Source organism: Arachis ipaensis, chromosome B3 (assembly GCF_059453495.1).
Source record: "Arachis ipaensis isolate K30076 ecotype BB chromosome B3, ASM5945349v1, whole genome shotgun sequence".
Lineage (NCBI taxonomy): Eukaryota > Viridiplantae > Streptophyta > Magnoliopsida > Fabales > Fabaceae > Arachis > Arachis ipaensis.
This window is the reverse complement of record NC_142438.1, coordinates 78434244-78460882: the sequence shown is the minus strand read 5'-3', so window position 1 is coordinate 78460882 and position 26639 is coordinate 78434244. Positions and strand designations below refer to the sequence as shown.

General features: G+C 33.8%; 3 protein-coding genes and 1 pseudogene across 3 annotated transcripts; 2 read left to right on the top strand and 2 right to left on the bottom strand.

Moving 5' to 3' along the window:
* Positions 1-7945: 7945 nt before the first annotated feature.
* On the bottom strand, positions 7946-8329 carry LOC148571223 (ABC transporter B family member 20-like). Its single transcript, XM_088507239.1, has 2 exons — positions 8140-8329; positions 7946-8052 (listed from the first exon to the last, which is right to left on the bottom strand). The coding sequence occupies exons 1-2, from the start codon at positions 8327-8329 to the stop codon at positions 7946-7948; spliced, it is 297 nt and encodes a 98-aa protein (XP_088363365.1).
* An 8640-nt stretch (positions 8330-16969) lies between these two features.
* LOC148571222 (protoporphyrinogen oxidase 1, chloroplastic-like) lies at positions 16970-20014 on the top strand (annotated as a pseudogene).
* Positions 20015-23006: 2992 nt separating this feature from the next.
* On the top strand, positions 23007-23821 carry LOC148571221 (auxin-responsive protein IAA30-like). Its single transcript, XM_088509677.1, has 2 exons — positions 23007-23422; positions 23506-23821. Exons 1-2 carry the CDS (start codon positions 23085-23087, stop codon positions 23567-23569), a joined length of 402 nt encoding a protein of 133 aa, XP_088365803.1. The 5' UTR covers positions 23007-23084; the 3' UTR covers positions 23570-23821.
* An 882-nt stretch (positions 23822-24703) lies between these two features.
* On the bottom strand, positions 24704-26154 carry LOC148571220 (chitinase 10-like). Its single transcript, XM_088509117.1, has 2 exons — positions 25709-26154; positions 24704-25191 (listed from the first exon to the last, which is right to left on the bottom strand). Exons 1-2 carry the CDS (start codon positions 26152-26154, stop codon positions 24825-24827), a joined length of 813 nt encoding a protein of 270 aa, XP_088365243.1. The 3' UTR covers positions 24704-24824.
* Between the last annotated feature and the right edge of the window lie 485 nt (positions 26155-26639).

Below are 26639 nucleotides of genomic sequence, written 5' to 3'. Positions count from 1 at the left end.
CAAGTTAAAGATGATCCACGATTAGGCCTTACAATTATGGTTAATATAAACAAACAATATAAGACATTTTAGTTCCCAACTATAGATACTTTTTATGTATTTCTTCTGAATCAACATGAATGAAATGAAATCAATGTACCATGCAATTGAGTTTCCAATGATCCATTCTCCACCAATTCATAAATAGGGAATCTTGATTCACCATGAATATAATAGCCCGTGAGTTTTATGATATTCTGATGCCGAATCTTGCTCAGCCAACTCACTTCATTCTGTAGTTTGATGTAACCATCAAAGGCAAATGAGTGCAGCAAACCTAGATATTAAATATTGATATGGATATCTTCTAATTTTTAATAGTAACCTCACATCAAATTTTCCAGTACACCTTTCAAAGAACAAACATAGACTAACCTAACAGAAAAGATGAATACCAGCACCATCTCTTGACAAGAATCTACAGCAGCAATATTCAACCAAATTACAGGCATCACCATATACAGATTCCGAGACAAGTGCCTAAAAAATTTTTTGAATTTTTTCCCAGTCAATCCATTCATCCTGAAATCTTATTTCCATTGTGTCAAATAATAATTTCTGTATATTAGCACAAAAGAAATTCCTCAACTAGGTCATAACTTAAATCATAGCTAGCACAAAAGATACTCATATATTTTCACATCTACTCAAATAATTTGAACACATCCATGAATGACCATAATAAATAGTCTCTTATGTCATGTCCATTTCTTTCAACGTCACAAAAGAATATGATTAGAAATTGAACTTGTAAAAGTATAAAAAAAATCTATAATTCAAGATCTTATACCATAAAAATATAAAAAATTTAAAATATAATATATAGATCCTATGGCTTTTTGTTATTGATGACATCATTCAAAAGTTCAACACATGCATTCCTATCACTGGGTCCACTAGAATACAGCGAGATATGGGAAAACTGAGGATATGATGTAATTCCGACAGTAGAAGGATAATGGTTGAAGTATGTCGTGCCATGTTAAACAGGATAAAAGGGAATGGGGAGGGCTCCACCACAAGGTTGATAAGGATGAACCATTGGATAATAATGATATTGTGGCAATCCTGGTTTCTTGGTTGTAGTTGCACCTATAACTTCCGACACTTCTATTCTTGGTGTGTTGGTCTTTTCTTTTAATGTTCCTTGGGTTAGAGTGATCTCTTCAGTCTGAACATAAATCAGAATTTTCAAACAATTACGATACAAAATTCAAAAAAGAAACTAGTAAGACAAGTAGAGTTAAGTAAGACTTTTTCAAAGTCTTGATCTCACTCTCCCTTATTTTCTGAGTTGCACTTATGCTATTGGATTAAATAATCTAAAGTCAAAATAAGACTATAATTTTCCTTCTTGAACACCCTAATATAAATGATTAGATATGCAAAATGTTACATTTTGTCCATTTTTTTTTTGCCATTTGCTCTAATCTTCGGTGTAGCTTTCAATTTAGATACAAACTTCTTGCTTTCACTACCTTTGAATTTTTTGTTACAGACAAAAGAAGAAATAATATAAGCACTACGAAAAAAAAAAGAAAACTTAATCAAAATATAGCATTTTTTAGTAGTTCTATAAAAGACACTAATATAACACCCTAAGTTAAAATCCTATCCTTGAAGGTCTTTGAATAAGGTGCCACACTCGGTAGAAAAAGAGAATGAACTTAATCGTTATGCAAGGAAGGAAGAAGTGTGCGTGAGTAGCACTAAAACGATGGAATTGAATAAATATGAAATAACAACTTTCCCATGAGTACGGTTCAAAATAAAATGCTTAGAGGAAATTATAACAAAAGAAAAAGAAACTAATACGTCCTAACTAATTTCGTCGAAGAGGCTCCCATACTTGTGTCCTATCCTACCCTTGATCAGGACCCTTCAGTTATTCACGAATCGAGGTACCAGTGGTTTTCCTCCAACACCTTTTTGCGCAGTGAAGATCCGGTTCCGTTGTGTGGGATGAACTAAGACTCGACGGGGTGCCGAAGTGGGGAAATAGGGTACGTATTCCACCTTTGGACTTTCGCAAGGGTTCAACTCCTCCTCTGGATCCTCATCCATAGTATCTTCCTCTTGTCCAGGGTTGTTGGATTCCTCTTCCTCCGTCTCGGAGTCTGATTCGAGATGCATCACCTAAGATGACCGTTTCTTGAATGCTGAAGCGTTCTTATCTAGGAAGGTTACGACGGGCAGCTGGGGTTCTCTTTCCACGAACTCTTGACCTAAGTAGATAGTTTGGAGCACGGTAGTAGTGGTCGTAACTACCCACGCGTGCTTCGAGGGGTCATATTTAGAGGTTACCTTTGGGGGGCACTGCGTCGTCTCTATCTGCTGTGCCATGTTCTTCTGGAGACAGTATGGAAAAATAAAAGGGATAAGAACTTAAAGTCTCAGTAGGAGTGCTATGCAACACCTCCATATCTATCTCCAGCCCACGTGCGGGATTTAAAAAAGATCGTATGATATGGCATGTAATATGAATATTTCTTTGTAAAGCATGTAGGCAAAAAGGAAAGCACATAGGAAAAATAGAAGAATAGTAACATCTGAAATGTTGACATATTCATAAATAAATCTTAAAAAAAGAACATCATTATGATCAAACTTTGCCTTATACTTTCTTCTTCCTTAACTTGTAGCTTTTATGAAGGGTATTGAGCTCAAACCGGTATAAAAGGTGGGAGTCCCCTTTCCTTACCGAATGTTCTTATCCCAAACGTTTTGGCAATTATCTTCCCTTACCAAAGGATCATCTCGAACGATCACCTTCCCTTACCGAAGGATCATATCGATATCTTGTATTTGGGGGTCACCTTCCCTTACCGAAGGATCATTCCCTCAGTTCAATTTACAATCAAGGTTATTTAGACATACACAAGAAAAGAGTTATATCAACAAAGATATCTTATTATATAAAATTGATGGGAGTCTCCTTCCCTTACCGAAGGTTCCCAAAAGTTTGCCGATCACCTTCCCTTACCGAAGGATCATCTCGATTATCTTGTCTTTGGGGGTCACCTTCCCTTACCGAAGGATCATTCTCTCAGTTTAATTTATAATTAGGGTTGTTTAGGCATACACAAGAAGAGATTCATGCAAGAATAGATCATGCAAGAGGAGGGACATATACCATGATAAAATGAGCATGTTGAATAAGATGTTATAAGAAAGTAGGTATTCTCAACCCTAGAGGGATATTAATAATATAATGTATAAAATATAATGTAAATGTACATTATATAAAAAACATAGGATATTTTAAATAATTGAATAAAGTAATTACAAGAGGGCATGTACTCTTAACTCAAAAAAATATTATTAATCCAATGGTATAAAAGTTCAAATAATTCCACATAATAAAATAGGGGATATCAATTAGATAAAACAATTATAAGGAAACATATACTCTTGACCCTAAGAAGATATTAATAATATAATGTATAAAATATAATCTAATTGCACATAGTAAGAATGGGGTATATCAAATACTTGAAAATATTATAAGAAAGCATGTACCTTTGACCTTCAATTAAAGGAGTAATAATAACATAATGATATAAGAGGTCATTTAGTTGCACATAATAACATATGGTATATTGAACAAGACATAAAAAAAGGTATGTACTCTCAACATTAAAAGAATAATAATATAATGGTATAAAAAGTCATGTAAATGCACATAAAATATGAGATATATATTAATGGATCAAGAGGGTATGAATGACATAATAGATAATCATGATCAATGTGGATAAAAGATGAGTAAAGGATAATTAATGTCATAAGACACATGAAAGATGGTAGCCATGCATGGATGGAAGGAAATAAAATATATCATACTACATGCCAACATAAAAGTAAGAAAATCATAATTCCCTACTCTTTTCCTAACGCTTCTTTGAGCTTGCCTCTTGTGTTTGCACCCCTATTTATATACATTTGGGGATAGAGTGGTTGGGATAATTTTAAATTCAAATGGAGGGTGGTTACTAGATTCCTATCCATAAATTCAAAATTCTAAGCCCATCTCCTAACTGATTTTCAAATTTCGAATTTAATTTTGTTTCTAGAAGGGATGAAGGGAGGGTATTACAACTAAAATAATAGATAAGCATAAAGTAACTAATAAAAAAAGCATTATATTAATACTGCTAGTTCATCTTCTTTATTTGAGTATTCAACGGGTGAGTCCTCGTTGACGAGTACTAGACATGTCCTAATGAAATGCCTTCTTGACTTACAATGTGAACATCTTCGCCTCTTTTGGCCTTTCGAAACTTTTCTTAGAACACCTTTTGATTTCACAACAGCTAGATCACTTATTAGCGTTGACGTGGGGGAAAGTCTCGCTTGCGCATCACTTTTTTTTCTACCTTTGAAATTAGCTTAAGTAACTCACTTGAGATTTCTCTATAGTCGGATGAATTTTTTGAAGAAATATCATAAAGCTTCTAACAAATTGATGCTATTGCACTGCATCTAAGTGTGTGCACTATATCATCAGCGGAGTCTTGCTCTCCAATTGAGCATATAAAATTACTCTTTGCATCTCTTGTCCATCTTTTCAAGATAAGAGATGAAGGTATGCATTTGCGTTGTGATGCTTCAAGACCCCAAAGATGTGGGAGCACGGTAATCCACGAGTCTCAAATCGCCTGCACTCACACACAAACAGATCTTTGTCTTTATTGTAAAATACTTTAAATAGCCATTGCTGATTAAAATACTCACTCGTGTTGTACTCAATAATATCTCCACTGTTTGGGCATTCAGTCACATTTAAAGCACCTGCTGCTTCTATCTCATCTTTTACAAGTTTGAAAATATTTCTAGTATAAACTTCAGCAGCTTGTTTCTCAAAACTTTTCAAGCACGTAGTCAAAACAGGAAACTTAAAAGGTATCAAAGTCAGCAGTAAGATGGTTGTTTCGGTAATGCCTTAGTACTTCACTGAATTTATGCATGAATTCAAGGAGACTGGTTTTACTGTCAACATAGTTCTTCAATAATGAATGAATTCCCTCAAACTGTGATGTAGTTCTTTTGCGGCTAAAGAAGTGCTCCCTCAAATATGTGATAGCCCACTTCATTTTGTCATTATAAATGCCCTGGACCCATTCATTCTCAACAAGTCCATATTTTGATATGATCTCGCTCCATCTCTGTTCAAATATTTCTGCAGTAAACTATCCATACAATAATACATTAAAGTCATCCCAAAAATGTTTATTTTTTATATTCTGTACCGCATTACGATAGAGATGCCATGCACAAAGGCGGTGTGGTATACCAGAAAATACTTCTAAGATGGCATCTCTCATAGCGGGTCCCTGTTTGTCATAACGCCTCCAAATAGTTTGTCTGACATGATTTCCAAAAATTTCTTCAGTGCCCACTTGAAAGTTTTTGACCTTTCATCCGAAAGCAAGGCGCATCCAAAGATAGTTGTTTGACCATGGTGGTTGGTCCCTGAAAATATGACTAAGGGCTTGTTGTAGACATTTTTCTTGTAAGTGGTGTCAAAAGCCAGTACATCGCCAAAACATTCGCAATCAACAACGATTGCTCTATCAACCCACACCAAATTATCTAACTTACCATCTTTTAAGGTGAACTTTCCTAGAAATAATGGGTCATTGTCTGCTTTGGACAATATTTTTTCTATATTTATTTTTAGATTTTTATTATTTTATTTTTTTATTTATTTTATTTTATTATTATTAATTTTTTTAGTTAATTTTTTTTTATTATTTTTTATTTATTTTTATTTTTATTTATAATATTTTTTATAATTTTTTATTTTTTATTTATAGTTATTTTTTTTTATTTATTTTTTTTTATATTAATATTTTTTTAATTTATTTTTATAGTTTTATTATTTTTTTTTTATTTTTTTTTATTTATTATTTTATAGTTTTTTATATAATTTATTACTTTTTATTATTTTAGTTTTTTTTCTTTATTTTTATTTTTTATATTATTAATTTTTTATTTATTATATATTATTTTTTTTATATTTTATATTTTTACTTTTATTATTTTTTATTTTTATTATTTTATTTTTTTTTTTTTATATTAGAATTTATAATTTTTTTTTATAATTTTTTTATTTTTATTTTTTATATTTATATTATTTTTTTATTCTTTTAGTATTTTAATTATTTATTTTATTTTTTTTTTAATTATTTTTTTTTTTTTTAGTTTTTAATATTTTTAATTTTAATATTTATTTTATTTATTAATTATATTTTATTTATTTAGTATAATTTTTTTTTATTATTTTTTTATTTATTTTTATTTAAATATTTTATTAGTTTTTTCTTTATTAGTATTATTTTATATTTTTATTTTTTATTTATTTTTTTATTTTTACTATTTTTATTTAATTATTTATTTTATTTTTATTATTTTATTTTTTTTTTTTTTATTATTTATAATTTTTTTTTTATTTTTTTAGTTTTTATAGTTTTTATTATTTAGTTAATTTTTTTTTTAGTTTATAATTTTTTATATTATTTTTCTTTTTATTATTTTTTTTTTTTTTATTTTATTTTTTTTTAGTTTTTTCTTATTTATTTTATTTAGATTATTTATTTTTTTTTAGTTAATCTTTTTTTTATTTTATAAATATTTTTTTTTTAGATTTTTTTATTTTTTAAATTTTTTTTTATTATTATTTTTTTTTTTTTTTTTTATTTTTTTATTTTTTTTAATATTATTTTTTTTTTTATTTATTTATTTAGTTTTATTTATTTTTATTTATTTTTTTTTACTAAGGGCTTGTTGTAGACATTTTTCTTGTAAGTGGTGTCAAAAGCCAGTACATCGCCAAAACATTCGCAATCAACAACGATTGCTCTATCAACCCACACCAAATTATCTAACTTACCATCTTTTAAGGTGAACTTTCCTAGAAATAATGGGTCATTGTCTGCTTTGGACAACAGATAAGCCAACGCAGCAAAAGCATCATCGTCTTTCACTTGGCCACGCCTAGTCTTACTAATGTGGTTATGTAGGTCTTTGCTGGTAAAACCAACTTTATCATATCCACCCTTTTGGAAAATCATGTAACTCATTATGTGATAGGTTTTAACACCACATGCTCACAAGTTGCCTGCTTGTGTTTTATCGGTGTCATTAAGCTCACGATTGCAGCAATAAGATGTCTGTACTTAGGTGGACACAGTTGATGATTGTATTCACTCTCAAAGACACTGACTTTTCACTTACCCGTCCTATAGTGACGAATGAAACGAATCCTAGCCTTGCAATTGACACGAGTAATTGCCCTATGCTCCCCTTGCCGATTGTCCCTTTTAAGGTGCTTCCAATGTCTTTCTCTTGCTTTATTACAAACCAATTATCTTGTATTAATGTTGCCATTGGCATCTACCGTCTTTAAGTCTTTTCGGGACAAAAATCTGTATCACAAAAAACTGTATCACTTGGCATATGTTGCCATGTGGAGTATTTGCATTCGTTACGGAGAGGGGTAAAATTTAAGAGGCCCCATGTAAGTCAACCAACAAAAGAGAAAGTTTTTCTAAACTTTCACTATATATGTGCAGAGGTTACAATTAATGGACTGAATTTTCTATATAATTTTCACAAAGAAGAAAAAATACAGTAATGATTAATGAATAAGTTTATCATCTATCCACACTATAGATTCCAACTAAGCAGAATTAGCATTGATTCCACCACCTTCCTCTTTTTAAGAAACAAATCAAAATACCAATAGAGACAACACTGCCAGTCCAAACAACTTGCCTCCAAAAGAATATGCATACAGCTCAAAAACCTCGTACCAACTAAACTCCAAACTCCTATTTTCAAATTTTACACATCTATTCCTGCTATACTTTCCTCCTTTCTATGACTATCAGTGCCTAGTGCTAATTCAAGCTTCATTGTTCCCGTTCTTGTCACCTGCAAACCTCTTCATGACTAGTGTGTCTAGAGCCTCTAGCACTACTCGGCTTGACTCAGATTCAATAGATGAATAGGCTTCATTTGACAATAACATAGGCACATTTTTCAAAATTACTGTAGCAATTGCAATTTTTTATTTCTGTCCTGGAGTTAAGTTAGCACTTCTCATCCCAACATGTGTGTCGTAACCATGAGGAAAACTACTAATGAAATTATGAGCATTAGCTATTCTTGCGACCTCTTTCACCTCAGCTTCACTGGCATTGTGCCTGGCATATAGGATGTTTCCCTTAAGGTGGTTGAGAAAATAATAGGTTTCTATTGAACCAGACCAAGGTGGCTCCTCAACCATCTCAAATTATATAATTTTAAATCCCTCTCGTCTTAAAAAAATTTGTCCAACAACTGGATCATAAAACTAAAAAAATTATAACATCAATTTCAAAACTTCAGTAAATGTAATCTCATAAGTTCCCCAGCAGACGCATACTAATAATAGAAATATGTATCTATGTACATATATACCATAATAAAAATATAGACAACCAGAATATTTTATCACCAATAGAAGTAATTAAATGATTAGACATGAAACTTGGCAAACGACCAAAGTTGAAATCCATAAACAATGCATAAATAAGTAGTACAATCATAAGTAAAGGTAGTATGCTGATTTGTGAATGTAGAATGTTCCAATTTTACTAAAATGAATGCACGATTGTTAAGAAATTTTATGTAAATTGATAATCCTACTTTACTCATGATTTATAGCAATATTTAGATCATCAACAAGGTAAATTAATTTATTAGTAATTCAACATCATCTTAAAATACAAGGAGAAGAGAAATCTGGAAAAGACAGAATAGGGAAAGCGATGATGTAGGAACTCACCAACGGTCTACTGTGACTCAGTGACGGCGAGGACCCGAAACCAGAAGACGAAGAGGAGCCCTGGGAAGGCCGGGAGACGTTGAAACGCCGGCAACGAGTGCGAAGGAGACAAGATTCGAGTGAGACCAAGAGAAACTCTAGTGGGCTAGTGGTAGTGAGAGAGAAAATAGAGTTTGAGTCGGAAAATTGAGAGTGAGAGAGACGTTCTTTGAGAGGGTGAAGGGGAGGTGAGAAAACCCAGAAGATGAAGAACTTTTTAATTTTTTTTTTAAGTTTTTTAGATGTGTTTTTTTTTTTTTAATTTGTATAAATGACTATGAGAGATTAGGGTTTATGAGAAGCACCAATAAGATTGAAACAATTGTTTTTAGTGTGGATGAATAATTAAATATATTTTTATTTTATTTTTAAATTATTTAAAGTTAAAATTATAAGATTAAAATTAGTTAAATTTTAAATTTTGATTAATTTAAATAGTTAGTTTTGTCTAACACAAAAAAGGAAATTTATGTTTTTTTATAAAATTAAATAAAAATATATTTTTTATTTTTATTAAATTATAAGGGTGTTTTAGTAAATTGATATTTTATATATATATATATATATATATATATATATATATATATATATATATATATATATATATATAATACTGACATAGATATTATAATTCACATGTTATTTTATTATTTGTCTACAATGTTTATTGTATCGATACGTATAAATTTATTATCGTATCAAAACAAACACCTAATCAAATAATCTGTCTCAAAACTACTTAAGTTAAGTTCCTAACTAAGAATACGAAAAAAAAACTTAATTGAGTGGAGTTTTCTTTTCTTTTCTTTTTGCGGACTATAAAAAAAAGATTATGTGAAAAAAAGATAGTTTTAAAGTTTTCAATAATATTAAATACATTAGTATATTAACAGACAGTTAGTGAGATTAGACAAGACGGTAAATATCTTACATTCTAGTTAAAAAGTCTTTGGTTCAAAACTTCAAATTCTATAAATAACAAAATGTATTATACGTAAGTATATAATGAAAGATATTTTAAAATAAAAAATTATACAATAGTCAACTAGATTTTTGCCTTCTAATTTTAGGGAAGGATAAGTTCCTCCTTTTCTCTACAAATTTATATAAAATATAAAAAAATCATATGAAAAATAACATTATAAAAAATAAAGTAAACACCCAACCCGATTCCTGTCCATTTCAATTTAGGACAAGGCGATCCCTCACCAAAAAAGTAACCCACACCGGTTCCTGTTCGTGCATAAAATAACTCATCGCGCCCCCTCCCTTATATGCCCCATTCATAGTTGACGGAAAAGTCTGATGTGGCACTTACCGGCGCTGATCAAGCTGTTAGCCCAGAGTTAACTTCCAACGTGGATGAGAGGAATGGACAGGGGTCAATTTGTCCCCCTGTCCTATTAAAAAACGACGCCATTTCTAACTTAAGAAGAAGCAAACATTAACTTCATCTTCTGGTTCCTCAACAACCTCTACACAAACTATTCATATTCCAAATAATAACGAAACCCTAGGGGACCATGGTTGGAAGTGGAGACCATTGCTCATCCTCCAACATGCGAGCTGGCGATAATTGGAGTTATAGCATGAACTCTAATGAGAGTATTGTAGGTAGAAGGAAGAAGAGATGGGTGTCCCCAAAATGCTATTGCGGCTGTGATGCTATTCTGCTCATGTCTGCGAACAAAAATAATCCGGATAGGTTATTCTTACATTGCCCTAAATTCAAGGTATGTTAATGGAAAATTTTGTGTTGATTGTATTCGATTCTATACTTACTTCAAGGTATGTTCATGGTTTTAACCTTTTTGAATTTGTCTAAATGTAGACTGCAGAAGGTCGTTGCTCATTTTTTGTATGGCTAGATGATTATGTTTCTTCCTTTAATGAGCATGTTTCGAAGACAATATCAAAGGGGGTATTGCCGCAGAACCAACATCGATTTGAAGGCCTAAGTGATGCGGTGGATGACAAAGTGGAAGAGCTAGAAATTAGGTTGATTGGATTAGAAAATCAATTGGGAAAGAGCAAAAAAAAAATGGGTGAAAGTAGATGCTTGGGGTTAGGTTGTAGTATTTTTGCATTTTTGATTAGGGTTATGGTTGCCTGTTTATTTAGGACAAGTATGTATGCAACCTAATGAATAATTTTAGTGTATCCAAGAATTGTGTGGCAAGATGAAATTGTATATGTAAACATTGTGGAAATTATATGAAAATGAATTATTATTATGACTGTTTAAAATTTGTTATCTGAACTTAATGCAAATTAGTGCAACAAATATTTGTGCTTGTAACATGGATTGAAGTAAATCTTGTAAAGCATAACAATTCATACCATTATATTCATAATGTCAAGAAACATGTAATTCATATGTTTACAGTCATAATATCATTGCAGAGGCAACATGGCCCTAAATAAAAGTTACACACTTGTGAATACCAAAATACCAAGAGAACAGTAAGATATTTGTTGGAATAATTGTATCCTTCAAACTAAAGTGTCAAAATAACAAAATAAAAGTAACACATTTCTAAATCCCTATTAGCACAGTCACCCCTGCTTAGGAGGCCTGAGTCCTGGTGGCCTGTAGCCGGGTGTTGGCACAAATTTCAAAAGTTTTGATGCAGTAATCGAATTTGCAGCTGCCATCGTCTCTTCAGAGATTGCATCATGACTGATTTCTGGAGTAGTCTTCCCAGCTATTGAGTCATTTGCTTGGAGCTGTGAGGTATGAGGCATCGGGTTTGGTGTTTGGAAAGGTTGAGATTTGAACCATAAGGTTGGTCCTGGTGCTGGTTTGGGTGGAGGCACGAAACATGGAGCTGGAGGCCTAATAATCTGGTGCTTCTCCCTAAATGGTGTAGGGTTGTCATTGGAGTTTTCTCCTATAGCCTGTAACAAGGTAGGTTTAACAGTTATATGAATGAAAACTTTAAGGGATTGAGAAGTAATAATTTCTTGCATGAAACAGGTTTTGTTAGTTTAAAAAACAGGAAAAAAATGACATTCTCAGATGGTGGTGTAGATTGTGATACTAAGATTTCTTCTCTTTGATTTTGGGTCGATGCGCCAATTGTGATTGGCTTTTTGGGTAGTTTCTTCTTAGCTTTTCTCGCCTTGCTCTATGACAAAAATCAATATATTATAGAAAGCTAGCAACAAAATCAGTGTAACACATAAACCTAAACCATAGACTCACCACAGAATCTGAGGTTGGCCCTACTGTTGTGACATTTGCATTGAGACCAGAGGTCTTTTCATGACATTCTTGAACCTAATCATTGACAAAAATAAAAACACACAGCTCAAATATCATCTAAATGTAATCAGTACATAACACAGCCATTGTACCTCAATTCTTAAACATAGAGTAAAGAAGTTATTGTTTAGGATAACTCAATTCTGAAAACTAACACATTGTACCTGATCAGTGCTTATTGCTGGATCAGTGTTTGTTGTTGGATCAGTGCCTGTTGCTGGACCAGTTGATGAATTCTGAGTTGAGGTCTTCTTCTGTGCTCATCTCTCCTTTTTAGTCATAGGCTTCCAGTTGGGATCTTGTACTGCATTTGGGCATGTCTTGTAGTAATGGCCTTTTTGGCCACACTTGGAGCAAGTAACAACGAATGTCTCCTTTGCCTTGGTGGTGCTCATCTCTCTCTCAACTGGATCGGCTCTTCTCTTCAACTTAGGTCTATGAGCAGCTCTCTTAATAATGGGAGGCAGTGGCCTTGGTGCATTGGTAGGTGTCTAATACTCTTCATTGTTGATTGGCTTAATACAATGTGAATAAGTTGCTCTGATGGCTTCTATAGTTAGCCACTTATGGACAAAATTCTCAGCCTTAAGACCTATTTTAGCTATTGCTGCAACTGCATGTCTACAGAACATTTCTATGGACAATAACGAAGTGATGCATAATTAGAAAAACACAATGGACAGACAGTGATAAACCAAAAATTATAACAACTAAATATTAATCCAATAACTATAAGACCAGAATTACCAGTCAACTGCCAGACATTACATGTGCACGTCCTCTTGTGAAGATTAACTCCCACTTTATGGTTTTGGGAATGAACCTCAAAGAGGACTCTTTTCGAATCACTAGCCCATATAGCTCTCCATTTATGACTCTTAGGCTTGATAAATTGATCCAACTTCTTATGTTGGACTGTGCAAGCGGTCCAATGTGAGACTCCAACTTCTTCTTGTGCATTACCATCTTTCTCATTATGTAGCACCGCAGCCCTTCACATATCGTTAGAATAGGCTTTTCCCTATGCTCCACAATCTTTGCATTCCATACTTCGCACATATTATTAGTTATGTTGTCCACTTTCGGCCCATGACTAAAGTACGCCTTACATCATACAGCCGGCTCAAATTTTTGCATATACTCCCATGCTGGTGCACTTACTCGCTTTAACTTCTCCATCGCAGCAGCTAATTCAGTGTGTGTGGTGCACCTTGCACATTCTCAAACCAATTGCTTCGTCTCTTCATCTTTGAAGTGCTTGATAAAATTCTTCCAAATATGTAGTACACAATTCCTGTGATGAGCTCTCAGAAATATCTCCTTCAAGGCCAATGCCAAGCCCTGTATCAGTCCAAGGACATGATATCAGAAAATTCTTATTAGCAATGATCCACACTTAAAATGCTAAGACTCAAATTAAAGTAACTCTTGGCAATATTATAGAGAGAGATATCTATCTATATGTTTATATATATTCCAAAATAATCAACTAATTTTTATTAGAGAAATCAAATTTGTTAAATACAATATCTAATCAGGGAGCTGCAATACAACATATTTAATCATGAACTCATGATGAATGAAATAGACTCTTAGCTAACATAAGAATTAATTCATCAACTAATAAACTGATAAATAAAAAAGTTTTATCTCAGTGGAACATATTAACTAACCAAAGCAGAGTGCAGAATTATATATAATTATGATCAAATTCATAGCACAGTAGTACAAGTCTATGATACAAAACAGAGTAATTCATACATAAGTCTTCAATACAAGTAGCTGATTAAATTTATATGCATCCAAAAATAAGTTACAGTAAATGACATCAAACAAGTTAACTTAGCAGGGTTTAGAGTTGACCTTTTGTTGATCGGAAATAAAATTCAGTCCTAACTCAATGCAATCCCCTAGATCCTGCTTCAGTATTGACAAAAACCAGCCCCAGGTGTCTTTACATTCGTTCGGAACCACAGCATACGCAATGACAAAAAAGTGGTTGTTGGCATCTTGCCCCACTGCAGATAAAAGTTGTCTACCATAGTAACCTTTGAGGAAGCACCCGTCCAACCCGATTAGAGGCCTGCACCCATCTTTAAAACCCCTTTTACATGCATCCAAACTTATATACAACTTGTCGAACAGTGGCAGTGACTCTAGCTGAGGTATGACATCAATCATAGCTGTACTCCCTGGATTACTCCTGTGTAGTTCCATCAGATAGTCGCAGAGCTTTCCATACTGAGCTTGTTCGTTGCCTATAACTATCTCTCTGGCAACCTTCAGTCCCCTGCTTATCATTTTCTCACTAAGATGTACATTGTACTCCTCAATCATATACTCCCTGGCCTGTTTAGGCTTTAACTCAGGCTGAGTCAGTAGCCTCTTCACAACTTTGATGTTACCCATTCTTTGTTAGCTAGATTACTGCCAAAATCTCTAGCACAGTTATGCGCATTAACCAATGTCTTCACCTGATAACACCCCCCAGCACTGTTCCAAGAGGTCAGAATCAACCAAGGACAGTTTTCTTCTGCACATGCAGCCCTCACCCTCTTCTTTTCATTCTTTAGATACATCACATCCTTCCCTTCATACACAAAGTAGTCCTTTAGTGCATTCTTAAAAATTTTCATTGTGATGAAAGTTTGCCCCACCTTAAATTCAACTTTCCCATATTCGGTCTCCTCATTGAAAGCATCAAATGCAGTCCTGTTTTCATCATCATCAGACACTGGGCTGTTAAATACTTCACTCTCATATTCATAAGGCTTGTCATAATCTGAGTCTAACTCTTCCCCAACAATATCAGAATTTGATGCCATTGTATTCCCGACCACTCCATGTCTAGCCTCCACACTACCCCCTGCTTTAGGCCCATCAACTACTGTACTTTCTGCCCTAGTTTTTCCATCCCTTAGAATATGTGTCCTCCTCCTACTTGAATACCTCTTGGAAGCCCGTTTCTTAGCTGTCTTTGGAGAATAACTTGGACCACCTTTACTTGGTCCAGGCTTATCCCTATTTTTTGGGCGACCCTTGCTTAATTTTCTATTTGGGCCAGACTTCACCTCACCATCTGGTCCATCCTTCACCTCACCAGCTGGACCACACTTCACCTCCCCAGCTGAACCCTGACTAGCTCTCTTCCTTGGTGACACCATTTTCTTCTTCTTTTTCTTCAATCTCTCCTTCCTTTTCTGTTCCTCACTATCGTCACTGCTATGAGTATCTTCATATTCTGGAGGAGGTGGCTTATATGGCTCGTCTTCAATTGTTTCATACCCATCACTTGAGGAAGATGAGTCACTCATAATAACCTCCTCCAGTTTGCATCTCCTCATCCACAACTTCTGGCACACTAATCGGGTGATCAAAGTAGATGTAAATCTCATTTGTCCCCTTGTTTTTAATCTTGTTATTCCTCATGTCATTTATCTCAGTATCACCCCTCATTACATGTAAGCCAGATTCTAAGTCAGGTGCCATGCTATCAAACCAAAGCATGGTCTTGTACTCTGTGTAACCCAACTCCTTCAGTAACGTTTCAAAATCAAAGAAGTTCACCAAATCAATGTCTAAAGGTGGCCACTTCTTGACTTTTCCATCAACATATTCTAATTTGCCTTGTGCATTCCTCTTAAAATTTCCTCCATGATGGAAAATAGGAACTACTTCAAACTCATCCATCTGAAAATTATTTTTAATAATCAAAATCCAATTCATGACATTTTATCTCACTGTACCAATCATCTAAACTACTGACAAGCAACATTAATTATTTAACAAATTAACTAAAAAACTTCAAAATCCATTCACGTCCACAACATTTTTAAAAACCCACAACCAGGCAACTCATTTCAACCTACTGAACAATGCAACACCAACATGCAATTTATGAACAGAGATTAGATAGTGCTAATGTTTTAGATGTCCAAATTCGTTACTAACCTGAATGGTGACACAAGCTGCCTCCACTGCACGACGTTAGTGACTCCGTCAAGTGCGGAATTAGAGGAGTCTTCCGAGTCCTTCCTGGCAGCCTTGTCAGCACCAATACTTGCTACTTCCACCACTCACTGTCCTTTCGCGCGAAGAAGGTGGAGGGGTTTTGGTTATTCTGTAAATATGAGTTAGGGCTTCGGGGGTTATGAGAGTGAGAATGACGTTTGCTTCTTCTTAAGTTAGAAACGGCATCGTTTTTGAATGGGACAGGGGGACAAATCGACCCCTGTCCATTCCCACTCATCCACGTTGGAAGTTAACTCTGCGCTAACTGCCAGATCAGCGCCGGTAAGTGCCACATCAGACTTTTCCGTCAACTATGGACAGGGGATACAAGGGAGGGGGCGCGATGAATTATTTTATGCATAGACAGAGACAGGCATGGGTTGCTTTTTTGGTGAGGGATCACCTTGTCCTAAATTGAAATGGACAGGACCGGGTTGGGTGTTTACTCTAAAAAATAAAAGCAACATTATTGTTTTTATTTTGTTGGAGCCCAAAACTGCGACCCATATTGTAACGTTACCTGGGCCAAGACCTTGAATAATAATATAATATATTTTCGTTGGCGACCCAATCTCCAATAACATTTGGGCCCACACATTAAACTTCTCTTCCTCAGACAAAAAAAAAAAAAAAAAAAACACGCACACACTTCTCTTCCAATGGCAGTGAGTAACAGTGTAGTTGGAATGGCCATGGACATGGTTCTGAGCTTCTCACCATCCCAATTCCGAAGCTCTCTATTACCATAATCATTACCATCATTGTCGCATTCTTTAACGAATCCAATGCTGCCTTCCATTCAGCACCATTGCACTGCCATAAACTCCGCCACGCTGGACTGCGTCGTGGTTGGCGGCGGCATCACCGACCTCTCCGTCGCCCACGCCCTCTCCTCCAACCACTCAATTCCCAATGTAGTTCTCACGGGACGGCTTTCTCTGGAAAGAAGGTCCCAACAACTTCCAACCCTCCGATTCTATGATCAATTCCTGGTACTCTTCCTATCTTATCACACTCGATGCTCATTCTGAATAGCTAGTTCAATAAGAAAATTGAAATCTTAGAATCACAAATTATTACTGCTGGATGAAATTGGTAAAACTTGTCCTATGTATGATTTTCTGCACAGCTTCAAATTTTTATTATAGTTTTGGTGTTGTAGGTGGAGTGTGGTTTGGAAGATGAACTTGTGTTGTGGGATGGGAAGCTGAGGCAGTGCCTTCAAGACCCTTTGATTTGATGAGTATTGGGGGAAAATTCAGGGCTGCATTTGGTGCACTTGGGATCCTCCACCACCAGTTTGTCCTTTAACTTTTCATCCCTTTGTTTGAACATGTCATTGTCAAATTCAATATTTGCAAGGATCAAAGAATAATAACTGTTTTGATTATTGTTTCTCTTCTCATATAATATTATGATGTTGACAAAAGTGACAGGATCATGAGGAATCAGTTCAGGAATTCGTGTGCCGCAATCTTGGTGATGAGGTTTTTGAGCGTTTGATAGAGCCTTTTTGTTTAGGTAAGAGTCAATATCCATTACCACCGAATGATCCACCGATCTGATCTTTCACATAATCTGCGCTTTTTGCTTCATATTAAGTTTATTTTCCTCTTTATGGTTTACATTTTTTTTTTCACGTGCAGGTGTATATGCAGGTGATCCTTCAAAACTAAGTATGAAAGCAGCATATGGGAAAATTTGGAAGCTGGAGCAAAATGGTGGTAGCATTATCGGTGGCTCTTTCAAAGCAATACAGGAGAGAAATAAGGTTTCCAAACTGCCTCAAAATCCATAATAATATTGTCTATGGATTTTTACTATCTTTTTCATCATTTATGGGGTGATTCTCTTATCCAAGTAGTCATCTTGTAGGCATCTCCCAAAGCCAAAGGGTCAAACTGTTGGATCTTGTCGAAAAGGGATGGGCATGTTGCCAGAGGCAATTTCTGCAAGGTACTCTATGGTTCTTAATTTATATTGATGCCCCAGTTCTTTTACCACTGTTTTTCAGGATTAAGTTCTTAGTGAATTGAGTTATTGTTGGCAGGTTAGGCAACAGAGTTAAGTTATCTTGGAAGCTTTCAAGTATTAACAGAGTGGAAAGTGGACATTGTTGCGCCCTTCATCCGTTAGTTTCTTTCTTGAGTTGGATTATATTCATTATCTATGATATGGTTGTTTTACTTGTGGAATCTTTTTACATTGTGTTTGACATAATCAAATTCTATCGTTTCTTTTATAAAGTTGCAACGAGAATGTAATAATAGATCACACACACACAATGACAAGAATTAGCCTACATGAAAATACTTTAGTATGTATTTTGATCAAAATTATTATGTAGCCTACGAATAAATATCAATGTCCCTTGTGGAAGTGGTGGCAGTGGGGAGGTGTTAGTCTTTGCATGTTTCAGTCTGTGTGTACATGCATATGCATGAGCATCTTTGGTTGCACATGGTTTACTTAAATTAATATGAACATGATTGCTTTGATATGCATTTTTTCCCCAAAAAAGAAAGAATGTTATACACTCCATCAAGCTCTATTATTGTTTTTTCTAATCCAAATATGTATAGCAACAGAGGCATAATACTGCAGAACATGATTAATGAGCATATTGCAGAAATAAAATAAGAGTTGGACACAAGCTCAGTGCACATGTTGTGGGTTGCAGCAAATCAATCTTTCTTTTAAGAATGGGGAACCTGTGAAGTTATCCTTTGTTATGTACACAAGCTCACTGCACATATTGAAGGAATCTATTCTTAATCTTTTAATTCCTCTTTCAGAATGCTGCTGCAGATGCACTTTCAAAGATTTATTACCCCCCTGTAGCTGTTGTTTCAATATCCTATCCAAAAGAAGCTATTCTGACAGAATGCTTGATAGATGGTGAGCTGAAGGGATTTGGTCAATTGCATCCACGATCCCAAGGAGTGGAGACTTTAGGTAAATATTCGTTATAATGACAATACAAGTTGTTGGGTACTGGATAATGTATTGCTCTGTTTGTGAAAATTAACACACGTTGGGTTTGACACTTGACAGGAACAAGATATAGCTCATCAATTTTCACTAACCGGGCTCCACCTGGACAGCTTCTATTATTGAATTTCATTGGAGGAGCTACCAATCCTGGAATGTTATCAAAGGTTTGATAACTTTTTTTATATTCAAACAAGTTCCATACGACCATTTCTGTCTGATTACAGGATTTATTTCTTTTCCCTAGTTCCTTTTGATACCTAAAGCCTCTCGTACAATGACAGATGGATCGTGAACTCATTCAAGTAGCTGATCGAGATTTGCGAAAAATCCTTATAAACCCAAATGCCAACAATCCAACTGTATTAGGTGTGAAACTGTGGCCTAAAGCTATTCCACAGTTCTTAATTGGCCATGTTGAGCTACTAAATTTTGCTAAAGCCGCTCTCAAAGACACCGGGTTTGAGGGGCTGTTCCTTGGGGGAAACTATGTGTCTGGTGTTGCCTTGGGAGCATGTGTTGCAGACAGATGTAAGTCCTCCTTATATTGTGTTGGTTTATCTATTCTAGACACAAGTAAGAAACTAGGTATCTGTTTGGTTCTGCCACAATACTTCCCTTGTCACACGCATCAAGGAGGTTGACATGTTACATTAAGTAAACTCAGATTTTCTAACATTGCACAACAATTTATATCTTGAACTCTTGTCCATATCTTCTGTGATGACATGTAAAAAGGTGTTGGATGTTGCACCTGGTTACTCAAATTCTTTTTGTAATGAAGTCAATCAGCTATAAATGAAAGCAGCCGCATTGGATCACAATGAGATTACCTGTGCCCAAAATTCTCTGCATATGTTTACTTGTTGGAACCAACCAAGAATCTCTGCATTGCAACTAAAAGTGTTGATTTATTGAGACAATTAATAAGCAACAACGGAAAGTTTGAGTTTAATGGCGTTCATTTCATGTCCCACCATTGTTGTTGTTCAAGTGCTGGAAAGGGGACGACATTCCAACATGGTTATTTATTGCCGCATATAGTAACTTTGACTTTGACCAATTAATGGAACTTAATTATTAAAAGCGATTAACAAAGTTGAAGGGATATAGATACCAAGCATTTAAAACCAGGCGTTACAAAAACAGGACCATTTGGTCTTAACATTGTAAGACACATCTACTAACAAAAAGGAGAGGAAGGTGGGTTTGCACACTGCTTTTCTTACAATGTCGTTTTATTTGGGGACCAAATGACAGACTGAAGCAACATTATGGTTGGAGTTGTGGCTAACATTTTGCTTTTATCTTCTTTTCTCTCTCTCTTATTTCCAAACCATCTTCTCTAGTTAGTATTCACCATTGCTTTAAATCCAAGCTAATAGGTTCTTGTTAACCAACATGCGATAAGGGAATCGGATGGGAGAATTAAATTCTATGCCTGAATTGTATTTGTACACGTGGGTGGCGAGAATAAGATACAACAATCCTAGACAACCAGAATATCTTCAAAATTTGGTGAACAAAACATGTCACTCAATTTCGTGTAAAATTGTTGTGCACCCTAGTAAATTGAGACAATTAGCAGCACTTTCTTTTCCTTGTGCTAAACAAAAAATAAATAGATTTGATTTTCTGTCCCCAAGGTTGGAGCGGGGTATCATTTCGCCGTTAAAAAAGAATCACACTTGTCACATTATTTTATTAATTCCTAATTATTTAGAATCATTGTTAATTTTGCCATAGATGCTTGTTACACCAAAGTTTACTCATCCTCATGCACTGCCCAGAAGGGGAAATAAAGGAGAATGATAAAGTAGCAAGCTTTGTCGTGTGTCGATTCTTGAAAAGGAAAAGCATGGACACGTGTCACACGTCGAATGAGGGTTAGTGTATATCCTGTAATAAGCGCACACAACCTGTCTCTTCATGAGTATTTTCTACTACAGTGTCCTTTTATAGCTTTATTTTCTGTTGAGAGAGCATTTCACGGAAGTACATACATGAATATGTTCCTAAGGTATAAAACATTACATTATTTGCGGCATCACTGGTTCCGATACCTTTTATAATGTATGGTATCTGCAACATTGGTCCCTCATGCGCAACACGATGATTATATCCATTGAACGTCTGTGTTAATTGGGGTTTATACCATTTACCTGTACAAGGTTTCAGATATCAATGTTCTCTTGTCCACCACAAATGTCTACTATACACTCTACAGTGTCTAGATTCACTCCCTCAAAACTCAAGGCTGTTACTACTCCCTCACATGCTTTGTCTAACATTTGTCTCCTTTCTAATTTAACTGCGCCAATATTATGTTGCATGCATCATAACACCAACGTTTTAGACCATCATCCTCTAATGTAATTAATTTGCATATGCATCAAGCTTCAACTAAAGTAACAAAAATTTACTACCAATTGAAGTATAGTGCATATATAATATCACAGTGGGTAAATTGTGATTTTCATCCAAAAAATTTAATTTTTAGTTCTCCAAAAGAAAATGACATTTTGATACTATAAACATGATGTTAGTTTATCGAAACAACAGTGCTAGGAACCAAGAGGGTACCAGCAAAAAATCAGACAAATGCCTTTGAGTGAATCCAAAACCTCTATGTGGATGGTGTTTATGCTAGATATTAGGATGTTTCTTTTCTTTGTAAATTGGATGGTTCTGAATCTATTTTCTAATTTATTATGTTTTAGGTATTTGGAGAGCTGAAGAGACAGAAGCTAATTGAATCAGTTTTCGTGATTCACCTTACAATGATACTGAACGTATCTCCTCCTAATTTGAATGTGGTGAAACATTTAATAACCAATATTTAAATCATAAATAAATAAAAATAATCACTATATTTCTAATTAATTAAGTTGTTCCATTCTTTACTAATTTGGAGTTAGTTCATATACTTTTCCTTATAGAAATTTATCAAAGATAAAAGTGACATACTTAGAAAAAGATTGTAGAGATAAAATTTTGACGCTCATATTTTAATTAACAATTAAGATCTTTTTATTTTTAAATTTGGTGATTTTAGAACAAATAATTTTTTTTTATTTATTTATATGTGAATGGGAAAAAAATTCAAAAAAAAATTGACAAAAGAGTTTGGTGTTAGAATTTTTTTTCTTTATGCATCTTTTAAATAATTTTTAAATTGTTTTAAAGAAAATTGAATCAAATATATGACTTGTTTGTTATTTATAAAAAAATATTTTATTAAATTAAAATCATCTTTCGAAAATCAAAACATTATTTTCCTTTTTCAAAATGTATTTTATTAAAAATATTTTTTTTGAAAATAAAAAAAAATTATTGATATTTTAATTTAAAAATAAATAAATTATTGACTAATTAAAAATATAAAAATATTTATTATTTTTTAAAATAGAAAGCGTCTAAATTTTTCTAAAAATTTATTTATTTTTATATATTTTAGACTGTGTTAATTACTTATTTATTTTTGAGTTAAAAAATTAGAATCTATTTATTTTTTCGAAAATACTTTCCACTTTAAACATTTGATATCCGCACTAACTTTTGAAAGATATCTTCATAAAATATTCATTTTTTTTTTTTTACTTTAATCAGCAAATATGATAAAAGAAGTAAAAGTATAGGTATAGAAAATAGTAGAAGAGGAGATGAGGTCCAATAGGAATGATGTTGGAAATTGTTTATTATTATAGTAATTGACACGTGGAGTTGTCGGCTGGCAAGACAACATGGAAAAGAGAGGGTGGTGGCGCAGCAGTTTATGTAGAAAAGGGCCTATCAACAATAGCAATAGGAATAGGAATATAGGATCTCTGTTCTGTGTTCTCTTCTTATTATTTAAAGGGAGATAAGAATAAGAGGCTTGGTGCAATTGTGATAGCATTTTTTATTAGCATGGGAAGAAAAGCTGCTACTACTTGTTCCTCTTCCTCTAACATTTCTTCAACTGCTTCCTTGAATCTGAGGCTTGCACTCAGCACTCATGAAGAATGTGGTGGAAGCCTGTTTGTGAAGGTGTACATGGAAGGCATTCCAATTGGGAGGAAGCTCAACATATTAGCACATAGAAGCTACCATGAGCTTGTTAAGAGACTTGAGAACATGTTCGACACCACCATTCTCTGGGGTACAGAGATGGATGAAGTTGTAGTTCAACCTGGTGAGAGATGCCATGTCCTCACTTATGAAGATGAAGAAGGAGATCTTGTTATGGTTGGAGATGTTCCTTGGGAGTAAGTCATCATCATCATCTAAATTCTCTTCTTTCTTTCTTTCTTTAATGAAACTAATTTATATTATATTGATGTTGGTGTAGGATGTTTGTTTCCACTGTAAAGAGGTTGAAGATCACAAGGGTAGACACATTCACTACCTCTTGATAATGCAGATCTCTATTTGTTTTCGATTAATTAGGTAGCTTCAGAGACACCACTGAGGTTTCCAATTTTGTTCTTAGTACTACTACTACTAGTTTAGTCTTAATTACAAGTGTTGAATCATCAAAACTATGCACAAAGTTAAGTCCTCAGTTATATATACTACATGCATAGCTTGCTCACTAGTCACTCCTTTCTTCTTTCCTTCAACAACATGTATAATTAATTAATTAATTAATTCCTGTTGTACATTCATTCCTAATTAGTGTATGTCACAGCTTCTTTTTATTAATTAGCTTTTTATAAAGGCAAAAGATAGATTGACATATAAAGGTTATATTCCATGAACTAGAAACAAGTAAAGGTTATATTCCATGAAATTTGGTAAGTATTTGTTGAGTTTAATTAGGGCCAAGTTCACCTAAATTTTAAATAAAAAAGTAAAAGCTACAATTTAATCAATTGTGATAAATTAAGGACAGTTTGGAAAGTTTAAAAAGTTATTTTTTTTAGTTTTTTATTTATGAAGAGTAATAATATTAATGGCTGATGTAATTTTAAAAATTAAATTATAGCTTTTTAAGAAATTATTTAAGTGTTTATGGAGAAGCTAAAAAAATAATTTTTTTTATAATAAAATTTTTTTATCACATTTCTTTTAAAATAAGCATTTTTAGAACTAAAAAATTAAACAAAATAATTTATTTATAAACTATTTTTAATATAAGTATTAATTATTTAAGTTATTTTAAAAAAAAAATAGCTTAATTAAACTGTTTATCAAAACTAAACCCAATATCTAAAAATAAATAACCAGCTTCAATTAAGGGACACAAATCTCGTGTGTTAGAAGTTAGAAGTAAATGTAACTACATTGTTAAAAAATCTGAAAATCCTTGCCAAAACATTGCATAACAAAACAACTTTAAATAACACACAAGATCAAGACATGGCGTCGCATTAAAATTGATATTATGAGTGTATTACAGCATTTGGTGCTAGGGGTGGAAAAAACTGTTTCAACCATGGGGTATCGTCAGAAACTCAGAATCACTTATTTTATTAGGAAATGGTTGGCACAAACATTTTATTTATATAATCTAACAAACAATATTAGAAAATATCTTGATACATTTGGGTCCACTACAAAGGGAATAAAGGATAGGATAGATCCATATATATCGGACAATTATTGAGGAATTTTTTACTAGAAAAAGAATAAATAAAAGAAAGATTAATAAAGAGTAGTTACAATTATTTACAAGGGTTTCTGAAATGCACAATCCAAGTTAGGTCCAGTATCGACGTTGAACAAGTTGGTATATCTTTTGAAAAATCCAATCCTATCCTTGACCCTTGGATCATTGGGGATTCCACATTCAAGTGCACCATTGATGATGTTAGTAACCAAGCCATAACCAGCTGTTCTGTTTGCTGCTATGTCGGCTTCTGAAGGCACATATTTTCCAACCATAACATTGTGGCAAGAAAGTGTTCCTCTTGTCTCTCTCATCCAAAACCACAGAGCACTTCTGAATGCAATCACTGAATTGTTTGACACAATCTCAGGCTTCCTCAACCCATCAAATCCCAACTCCTTCCCTGCTGGACCATAATTGTAGTTCCTGCATAAATCCATAAATATGTTGCATACTTTTTTTCAGTCATACTGTATACACAAAGTATCATTCATCAATTAGTCACTACGTGTAGAAATATGTATTTGGTAATCTTATAAAATCTTTTACTATACTACATTCTACTCAGTCGTGCGTGCGTGCAATTTATTCACGTAGTCAATGTAAAACGTAGTTATTTTTACTAATATGACATTATGTGATTAAATGCACGTGTTACACGGACATTACATCAAAATTAAATTTCATAAATTTGATTATTTAATAATTAATTATGTAGTTAGAACAATGAATAAATTAATATGCATAATATATACAAATAAATACAGATTTGTTGTGTGCACATAGTATTTTTTATTTTTCTAAGAATAAAAACTAATTACTATATCAGTCATATTAGATGTATATAAAAAATTGGTCACTATATTAGAAAATATGTTAAAATACACATTTAAAATGAATTGATTTATATAGAAATAATGCATGATTGGTTTTGCTTGCATACCAAGAAAGTTGAATGGGTCCTCTTCCATGGTAAGATTTTCCTGGGAAACAAGGCCATTGTTTGTTAGTAGAATCACAGTAGTTACTCTGAGGATTAATCTCTTCCTTAAAGCAGAGACCCCAAGCATATGGACCATCAGGTGCAGTAGCCCATCCACCAGTCGTCTCATGAGAAATTTGAGCAAGAAATGCAGCGATCTCACGCTTCCGTGTGTCTAAACTGCCGGTGGTGCCGAATTCAGGGAAGGTTTTCGCGGCGCGAATGAAGGCCTTGTAAGGGTAGAAGTTCTTAGCAGGGCATGCATTGTCATCTTTATGTAGGAACATGGTATCAAAAAACTTCTTTCTAATGAGAGAAGAGATTGGTTTCGCTTCCAAAGAAGAAGCGAAACAGGGCAATAAGACACAGAGGAAGAGAGTAAAAGAGAGCAATGTTGAAAAAGCCATTTGCTGAATATAGTTCAAAAAACACAAGCATCAAGGAACTTTAATTTATAGATAGGTATAAAGAGGGAATCTTTTCATGTTCAGAGTACCTTTTATTTGCCTAATAGCTTATTGCAATATAAAATTTGTTGTTGACAAATTATGGGAATCAACTGTTGAATTAGATACCCTCCTCCGCCGGCTGGGTTTTAGCCATGTTTCAATTCGTTGGATAAGATGAATCATATAATATATAGTGACAGAACAAAATGAACAGTAATGCACGGTGGTACTTAGTTCCGTTTAAGTGTTTGTCGTTGGTCAATGGGGCGGAATTCGAACTCCCGACACTTGCTTAAGCGGACTAGTGAGCTAACTATTAGACCAACCCAACTTGGTTAAATCTGACTTAATTAAAAATAAAAAAGAGTAATACCCCAAATAGGTCCCAAGGATTTGGTCGTCCGACAGATTTGTCCCCCAGGAAAATTAACTAAGTCTCTGGT